This window comes from Alosa sapidissima, chromosome 19, assembly GCF_018492685.1.
Source record: "Alosa sapidissima isolate fAloSap1 chromosome 19, fAloSap1.pri, whole genome shotgun sequence".
Classification (NCBI taxonomy): Eukaryota; Metazoa; Chordata; class Actinopteri; order Clupeiformes; family Clupeidae; genus Alosa; species Alosa sapidissima.
In genome coordinates, this window is record NC_055975.1 from 15,086,327 (window position 1) to 15,096,326 (window position 10,000).

At 44.6% G+C, this 10,000-nt stretch overlaps 1 protein-coding gene across 4 annotated transcripts in view; it reads right to left on the reverse strand.

The window, feature by feature from the left end:
* trim9 (tripartite motif containing 9) overlaps positions 1–10,000 on the reverse strand; it is a 40,537-nt gene that overhangs the window by 15,505 nt on the left and 15,032 nt on the right. For 2 of the 4 annotated variants that reach the window (XM_042072010.1, XM_042072008.1), the window contains exons 2-3: positions 7,349–7,444; positions 6,358–6,477 (exon numbers count right to left, since the gene is read on the reverse strand). In XM_042072010.1, the coding sequence (XP_041927944.1) occupies positions 6,358–6,477; positions 7,349–7,444 (216 nt within the window). Of the gene's footprint in view, positions 1–6,357; positions 6,481–7,348; positions 7,445–10,000 lie in introns of all 4 variants that reach the window. The other 2 variants (XM_042072009.1, XM_042072007.1) reach the window with 1 other exon arrangement.

Below are 10,000 nucleotides of genomic sequence, written 5' to 3' on the forward strand. Positions count from 1 at the left end.
TACGCAGATGATACGCACCCATTGGAAATACATGACAAGGTACTTGCACTTAAGGCGCGTTACAAAAATGTGGACAATGCTATGGTTTGCTTTTGCTATGCATGTACTGTATGTGTTAAGCTAGGTGGACTTGAACATGGAGGCCCACAAATAATTGAACTTCTGTCTGTGTGTGTTTGTGTGCATGTGTGTGTGGGTGTGGGTATGGGTGTGTGTGTGTGTGTGAGAGAGAGAGAGAGAGAGAGTGTATGTCCTGGACCAGTAGTGAAGTTGCATGGTTTTGGTCCCTTCAGGTGCGGTGATGGAGTCAGGGTGGTGACTGACTAACTAACTAACTAACTAACTAACAGGAATACTCACTGTAGTTTCATACATGCTTAGGCTACCCATTCTGCAGTGGCTTCCATTCTGATGTGTCTATTAAAGGAATCTCACACATGCATGGATTATTATTGTGACATGACCTCTGCTTTAAATAAGAATGAAGAATAAAACCCAGCTGACACAGTGAGGTAACAGTTTTTGAAAACATTCCTTTCTATAACTATGTTTTATTAATAGATTTTACAAGCTCCAGCAGCCTTGGGGAAAAGCGATGACTCTTCATCACTTCATCAAAACTTCAGAGGGATCTAATGTGTTTTGTGTGTGTGTGTGTGTGTGTGTGTGTCTGTGTGTGTGGAAGGGTGAGTTGTGATGAATCGATGTGTATGTGAGTCGAGTGGTGATAGGGCCAGCTGAACTAGCACTCTGTTTCAATACTCAGGACAAACTGCCCAAATTTGACACACTTACACAGTACACACACACACACACACAAACACAATTTCACAATAGGTGTGAGCAGGCATTCTTGGGTTGTATTTATTTGGTGTAAACAATTAATTGACAGAATAAATCAATTACCTAGGGACACGACCTTGCCTGTGGTCTGGCCATGTGTGTGTGTGTGTGTAAGGGATGGTGGGGGTGTCTGTCTGGGGGTTCACACTAGGTTGCTGCAGTGAGTCAGTATTGGACTCCCATACCCCTGGCACTGGACCAGATGGCTTTTTTCTGAAACAACACACACACTCACAGACCTGCTCTCTCTCTCTCTTACACACATACACACACACTAAACAACTCACGTCCTAGTCTCTGCACTTGCAACACTGTCTGCTTACAAAGCAGCTCCCTAAGAATTTGACTCAACTCCATTTATTTTCTTTATTTACTCTCATTCTCTCTCACAGACACACACACACACATTCTGAGAGTGTATGTAGGCAACTCTTTCTCGCACACTTTTGCCCTGATTGCTCAGTGTCTATATACCAGCACTGCTAAGTATATTGTATATGGTGTGTATGTGCGTGTGTTTTCCTGTGTGTGCAAATGCATGAGCATAAGCCTGTGTGTGTGTGTGTGTGTGTGTGTGTGTGCGTGCATGCGTGCGTGTGCGTGTGTGCGTGCACTCTGTGACATCAGTCCCAGTTACACTCTGTCTTGTCCTCTGCCTCTGTCCTTTCCTCTCTCTCGTTCTTTCCCCTCCTCTCTTCTTTTTCTCTCTTCTTCTTCAGACTTCCCCGTCCCTCCCAGCTCCCTCATCACAGTTCCCCTTCCTCTCTCTCTATCCTACTATCTCTCTCCCATTATATTCTCTCTCTCTCTCTCTCTCTCTGTACTAATCTCTCTCCATCCACTCCCACACTGCATAGCCCCCCACACATGGATAAACCGTATCCAGTATCCATTTCTCTGGCTGACTGACTAAGGTACCATCTGGGCTTAGAGAAGGTGGCAGATCTTCCCTCTGTCCCACAAACTGCTATCTGCCAGGGCATTACTTCCCACATTCTCTTGCAGGAGCAGGAGACTACGAAGACCCCTGTGATGTGTGTATGTGTGAGTGAGTGTCTGCGTGTGTGTGTGTGTTTGTGTGAATGTGTGTGTGTGTGTATGCTTGTGTGTGTGAGTGTGTGTGTGTGTGTGTGTGTATGTGTGTGTGTGAGAGAGAGTGTGTATGTCCTGGACCAGTAGTGAAGTTGCATGGTTCTGGTCCCTTCAGGTGCGGTGATGGAGTCAGGGTGGTGAGGTGTGTGAGAGGATGATAGCAGGATTAAAATGGGGCTTCAGAAAGGCAGCAGAGATTAGAAACACTCCTAGAGGGGTGGCAAAGAAAGTCACTCTCTCCTTCTGAATATCTCCCTCTGTCACAAACACACACACACACACACACACACACACAAACACACTGGGACTAATGCACATACAAATGCACATGTACGCACACACATTCTCCCTCATTCTCTCTCTGTCTCTCTCACACACACACACACACACACACACACACACACACTGTGGCTGGTACAGAGTGGGGTGCTTCCTTCTGCAGCTATCCAGGCTACAGCTCCAGTTCTTCTCCTCTCTGGGATGCCTGGCCTGGTTTGGGCTATTTGTATCCTTACCGTGAATAGACGAGTGTGCTCCCGTGGGAATGGCCTATCGACTTTCCAAAGCGATTGAAACGGAAGTGGCTCCACGAGGAGCGACAGGCTTGATAAAAATAATTACCGTGTCATCACAATCACACGTGTGACAGGTCGGAGACGAAGAGGACGCACAGGTCACGAGTGAGGTGTCCTAGCAGTCAGTAAGTTAGGGAAGCCACTACGGAGGTGTGTGTGTGTGTGTGTTTCAGTGTATGTGTTTCTCTCTATATGTACTATATGCCTCTGTGTGTGTGTTTATGTGTGTGTGTATGTGTGTGTGAGAGAGAGAGCTCTAAATAGCAGTCTGTGATAGTGTAGGGATATCCACCTCTATTTATTTCTGATTTTGAAGACATATGTATGATGTCAGTAAAGTGTACTGTTTGTTTGTGCAGCTGTTGTGTTATTCAGTTCAGCAACAATGTTCATACTCTTGCTTTACAGCTATGCAAACTGGTGATTAAGCTTCTGGTCAGCATATTATTGATGTTGTAAGGGTTATATTGATTTGATCTTACTACATTAGGGGCTCTACTGCTATCAGCTGTTGGCATCAGTGTTTTTGCGGTCATTTGATACATCTCAGATAAGAAGAGGCCCGAGCAACACACACTCACACACACGCAACACACACACACACACACACACACACAGCCTCCACGTGCTGTCTCCTCTATTCACATCACATGATGATTGATCACCTCTAGGCAGCGCTGATGTGTATGGCTGTATGGTAAGCTAGTCCCTCTCTATCAGAAGCAGACTGATTACCTAATGTTCTAGATGTCATGGCATGTGATGACATCGATTATGTGTAAATATGTTTGTATGAGTGGAAATCAGATAATAATCCTCTATGTTATGTAGATATTTCACATTTATATCACAAGCACTTTTACAGCAAACACTAGTAATAGTATTGTTTGGAATCTTTTATTGGTCACCACTCTGCTCAAAGAGCTACAATGCCTTAGGGAGAACGATCTCAGGTCTTCAATTAGAAGGCCATTAATTATTTCATTGATTGATACGAGGCTTGGCTTTCACAGCATGATTGTTTGTGTGTGAGTGTGTGTGTGTGTGTGTGTGTGTGTGTGTGTGTGTGTGTGTGTGTGTGTGTGTGTGTGTGTGTGTGTGTGTGTGTGTGTGTGTGTGTGTGTGTGTATGTGCCTGTGTCTGTGTGTGTTTTTGTGTGTGTGCACGCATGCACACGTTTGATGGGTGGAGATTACTGCTGCTAAAGAAATCTGCCGACGTTCCGTGTAACCATAGTGACCAGCCCATGGTGTCCAGAGGAGAATAAGGAATCTGGAGCTGTGGAAGCCGACAGCCACAGTCACTTTCACTCTGTGGCTACAGGCCCACCAGTCTGTCCAACAATTTAGAACTGCCTATGTGTGACTGCCCTCACTCTTGGTCTAGCTGTGCTTTTGTGAAGAGTAGACAGAAAGAAAAGACACCTTCATAGCAAGACAGAGAGAGAAAAAAGGATGGGGAGAGAGAGAAAGAGAGGGATATAACAAAGGACTGAAGAGAGCAAAAATGAAAGAGAAAATTTGACTTGTGGCAGCACTCTGATCGAGTGGAAAACACAGGGACAGACTTCTAACGACTGGATTCCAATTACTCAACACACACACACACACACACACACACACACACACACACACAGACACACACACACACACACAGACATACCAGTCGTGGCTGCTGTCACACATCTTTTTCTGTGTGTCCATGTGTGATCAAGAAAGAGAGTGTGTGTGTGCATGCGTGCATGCGCGCGTGTGTGTGTGTGTGTGTGCATGTGTGTGCACACATGTATTCAGATGGTTTGGATTCCCTCTCCGAAGCAATTGAGCAGTGCAGTGGAGTTGCCTTAATGAGGTCCATAGGGAACTGCAAGGGAAAGACTGAAGACATATCGAGCTTTGTGTATGTGGGCAAAATGTGAGTATGATTGTGTGTATATCCCCATTTACAGGATGAATAGATCGGAAATATTTTAAGATATACAGTATCCAATTATGTGCATCAAACATGTCCCTTAAGGGTAATGTACTAACAGTGTCTCTGTATAACTGTGCGGTTGTGTGTGTGAGTGTGTGTGTGTGTGTGTGTGTGTGTGTGTGTGTGTGTGTGTGTGTGTGTGTGTGTGTGTGTCTCTTAATCAGAAAACTTTAAAACACACACTACTCTAACCGTCTGTTTTAATTGTTGAAATTTACCCTTTAAGTAATATGTTGTTGTGTGTTTTTTTATCTGGAGTTTATAAATCTGTAAATGTATCTGTAAATAAGGTTATATAGTCTTGATCTTTAACATTCTCACTCCATAACTTATGTAGACTGAAGCAAACTGATGCAATGACCCCGACTAGGACTGAGTTATGGGACTGACCTGATCAAGGCCAGGTCTATTCCAGCCTCTGGGGCTAACTGATATGGCTTCAGCCCCCATCTAAGCTAGCTGAGCATCAACCCTTTCCATTAGTAAATATATTGCAGCATTCTCTATTGCCTTTCATACAGAATGCGGACATCAGGACTCTGGAAATGTGAGTGAGTGAGTGAGTGAGTGTGTGAGTGTGTGAGTGTGTGAGTGTGAAGTATTAATTTCATGGATCAGGCAAGCGTGAAATTATAGCCAGTTCTTCAATGTCTCTCGTAACCTCTTCTGCTTGTGTCACCTCAGTTCCATGTAAACAAAGAATTTCATGTGATTCCAGTCAGAAGACCTCCACCACAATGTCACATGGATACAGAGATTACTGATCCATTCTACACCAGCCCACACACCAACTGACATACACATACCCTCTCTCTCCATCCGCCCACCCACCCACCCATCCATCCACCCACCCACCCATCCATCCATCCATCCATCCGCCTCTCTGTCTTTCTACTCAGCAAAGTGATGTCCTCAAACAAAACATTATTAATTGTGTTTACTCGTGTTTTGTACAAACAGTTCTCAGGACACGGATTCATCCTAATTACATCTCCTCAGTATGGAGGTGTTTTGTGTTCAGCAGAACAATGACTCACATGTGAATCCCATACACTGGAGACATTAGGCCTATATACGCTGTCAATACTACTCACACTCCTACATACACAGACTGCAACCCTCAGGCATACACACACACACACAGACACAGACACAGACACAGACACACACACAGACACAGACACAGACACACACACAAATAGTATGAAGATTGATCTGATTGTGGACAGGTTGATATGATATGAAATGATACCTCCTTCCATCATTTAAGATTTCATGTTTAAAACATGAATCCAGAAAAAATGAGTCCCAAAATCTTTCTCCCTGTAAGTGTGTGAGTGGGTGTAAGTGTGAATGTGCCCATGTGACAGAATTCAGACATTAACCATCCAGTGAATAATTAATCTGATAAATCCCACACACATTGGAGAGGAAGAGCACTGAAGTGAAACACCATCTGCCCATCCTCGGGCACACACACACACACACTTCGACACTCACATGCATTTGCACACACACACACACACACACACACACACACACACACACACACAAACACATATGCACACACACATGCACGCACACACACATGGCTCCAGTTTGGGGCTTATAGAGATACCTCTCCCAATATGTGTCTAATTACCACACACACCTGCTCAGGGGGGTTCTGATAGATGAATCCAAACCTAACCACTAAACCCCGAGCTGTTACTGTAACCAGTGCGCTGATCTGGAAAGAAGTAAGGAGTGAGGCCCGTTTGGTCTTTATTATGTAGACCCAGTTAGGCTTTCTAGGAAATCTGTGCTGGTTAATGCATATCTAATGGGAGCATAATGTTGAATATCTGAGTGGTTGATGATGTGTGTGTCTCACCTTGAGTTTGTGCTCGTGCTCTTTGTTGACGCGTGACAGCAGCTGGGCTTTGCGGCGATTCAGAGCATCGATCAGAGCGTCACACTGGGCCACCAAACACGCCTCAAACTCCACACCGTTCTCCTGAGTGCACGTGCACACACACGTACACACACATGGAAAACATATTCATGCACAACACAAAACACAAACACACACACACACGGAAAACATACACACACACACACACACACACACACACACACACACACACACAAACAGAGAGATACAGATGAGAGAGGAAAACACAGATTGCACAGATGCAATTAGTATAAAACAGAAACACAAGCTACAAAATATGACAGAGCAGTAAACATATGACAAAGAAAGAAATACAGAATAAGAGACAATAAAAGAAAACAAAGAAGTACTGATGTATCCTGAGACAGGAAGAAAGAGGCAGTCAGTAAGAGGGTGAACAAAATAGTACGACACATGCCATCATATCTGCAGACAAGAATGAGTTTCACTGGCGCCCCACAGTGCACTTGTAGAATGCTGTGAACTCAACTGCACCCTTGACATCCCTCATCTGAAGTCATAGTCAGACGTGAAATGCTCTGGATGAATCCCCCTCTTGTGCTGGCAGTGTGGACGAGCCCCGAGCTGGGCTGCATGCCTCTCTAATAGTTTAAGTGTCCTTCCTTCTTCATCTTGTACCCTTCTGCTCTATGTAGGACGTGAGGTGTCATTTTGAACAGATTGGTAGGACATTAATGTGTCCCCTGCCCCCATGCAGGTGGTGGACCAGCAGAAGGGCTGAGACCTGGCTGGAGGGTTGCTTCTGGCTTTTTCTTTCTCTCTCTTTCTCTCTCTCTCTCTCTCTCTCTCTCTCCTCCATCTGTCTCCTCTCTTCGTACTTGATCTACTTGATCATTCCTTTTTCTAAATCCCACTCTTAATGTCTTAAAGTGCATGTGTGTGTGTGTGTGTGTGTGCGTGTGTGTTCTACCTGGATATGCTGCACCATGTTTCTGAGCTGCACCAGGAACTCTTTGGCCTCAGTGGCACGGTCAGACAGCCCATTGAGAGCCTGAGACAGCTGGCCCTGAAGACAGGAAGACATACACACAAGCAGTAAGATACATGTCAACATTAGTGTGTGTGCGTATGCGTGTGTGTGTGTGTGTGTGTGTGTGTGTATTTGTACAGGCGTTGTATCACAGCTCTGATAAGCAATAAGAGAGCACAAATATTCACTGAGCACTTGACCAATATATAGCAGCATGGAAAAATGTTTCCTCTGAAGAACAAGCAAACACACCACCTGACCACCAAGTTAGGTCAGTGTGATGGTCCATGTGATGACTACTGCCACTGCGGTCATGAAACGCACTCGTTGAACCTTTCCTTGCGGTTAAGGGGACCCAGTTTCTATCCAGTTACGTAAACACCCATCCCATCGGACAATGCTGAGGATCAGCTGATCTTGGATCAGGTACTGTACATAGTTTCCACACATGCAGCAACTTTTACCCACTTTTTCTGCCTATTCAGGAGAAGTTAGTTCCCATGGGTACCTCCAAGAGGCAAGTGCTTCCTGTTTGAGACAGGAAGTGCGATGGCAGGTGTGATGACACATTAACAGTCATGCTTGGAGAGAGGCGTGACTGAGCAGGGATCAAACTCAGAGTGAACGAGTGTGAGGATGAGTGTGTGTGGACAGACATTTTAACACAGAGACTCTAAAGTGCACAGATTCCCCTTGTGTGTCTCTGTGGAATGTGTTGGGCCATGTACACGCGTAGCCAGGAATTTTTAAAAACTGAGATTTGTGCTCCGCATTGTGAAATAATTTAATCTACCTGTACATGGATATGCAAAAACAGCTGAACGTTGTTGAAGGCTATCAAGAACACGTCAATCAAACAGATGGCCAATTGGAGACCTGACAACATTTTAAAGAATAGGGAAAACATCACGTCACAATCCAAAATCTCAATTTTCTTCCTGTCCACATGCAAACACTGAAACAGAGTTTTTCAAAAATCCCCACTTTGGCCAGAGTTTAAAAAAAAAAAATCCATATTTAGTGACCGAAAACTGACTGTTTTTGTGTAGACACAATAATAATACCCCGCTACATGGACATGGCCAAAGAAAGAAAGAAAGAAAGAAAGAAAGAAAGAAAGAAAGAAAGAAAGAAAGAAAGAAAGAAAGAAAGAAAGAAAGAAAGAAAGAAAGAAAGAAAGAAAGAGAGAAGAAAAAAGTTGTTGTAGTTGGTGAGAGGGAGAAAGAAATGTAGATAAATGGGGTGATTACAGAAAGGGGGAACATGGAGGGAGGTACAAAGGGAGAAAGAGAGAGAGAGACGGAGAGATAAAGAAAGTTGTTTTTGTTAAGAAGGATAAAGCGGAAAGTGGAAACGCTGGTCTTCATCCGGTCGGAAAACCTTGGGCATCCGGAGCAGCTTCGCTCCCGCACTGAGAGGTACATGGAGTGTGAAACCGCTGTCCAAACAGTGTTCACATACACACAGCTCTCTCTCTCTCTCTCTCTCTCTCTCTCTCTCTCTCTCTCTCTCTCACACACACACACACAGAGACAAGCATACACTCAGTCCTCCCTCTCACTCTCTTGTTCACCCACACAGGCACAAACATTGCCACTGTCGCACAATCACACACATCCTGTGCACTCTCTCCATCTCACACACACTCACTGCAGACCCTCTGGTGTGAGAGAATGATGGAGTTTGTTTGAAGAAGACCGGAGACACTCCACCTTTGACCTCGGGCTTTGGGAAAAGACCACAGAGTCTGTGAACACGCACCCAGTGCACCATGGGAGAGAGGACAGCTGAGCAAAGAACAGGAAACAGTGTGTCCTGCAACACACACACAAGCACATGTACAATTATCCACACACACACACACACACACACACACACACACACACACACAAAAGTCTGCTTGAACGTGATTGTGTACATCTCGAAATATAAAATCTCAAATCTGCAAATACCAACTACTAACAGAAAATGATTTCTGAAACCTTTCCTCTGGCACTGTGGGACAGAAACATTTAAATAAAAAAAAAAAATCACACACACACACACACACACACACACACCATGAACTGAAAGGCATTTCCACATGATCATACATAATGCACAAAAGCTAAACTGTTGTTTTTTTTAACAGTCTCCATCCCACTCAATCTACAGTCAGTCAACATCAAAGTTATATAAAGCTCCAACCTCTCTCCCTCACATATCAACCCACCCACCCACACATTCTCACACACAGTTCAAGAGGCCCCACAAACCCACACAATCTGTCTATATGCATCTATTCAATCTCCTATCGTGTCTTATCATTATGACACATTTCTAATCTTAAAAAAGTATTTCATGTGCATACACACACACACACACACACACACACACACACACACACACACACGTCACAACTGTTTAAAATGCACATCACGCATGTGTCAGCAACCAATGGCATCCTCTCCTCCCCCTGTCTGAGCTCCTGTGCTCTCTCTCTCTCTTTCTCTCTCTGTGCTCTGTCTCTCCCTAGCCACCTCTCCTCCTTGTCAGACCCTGATGGATGAGGGCCGATTCAGGTGGCATTCCTTCAGAATTCACAAGCAGAGC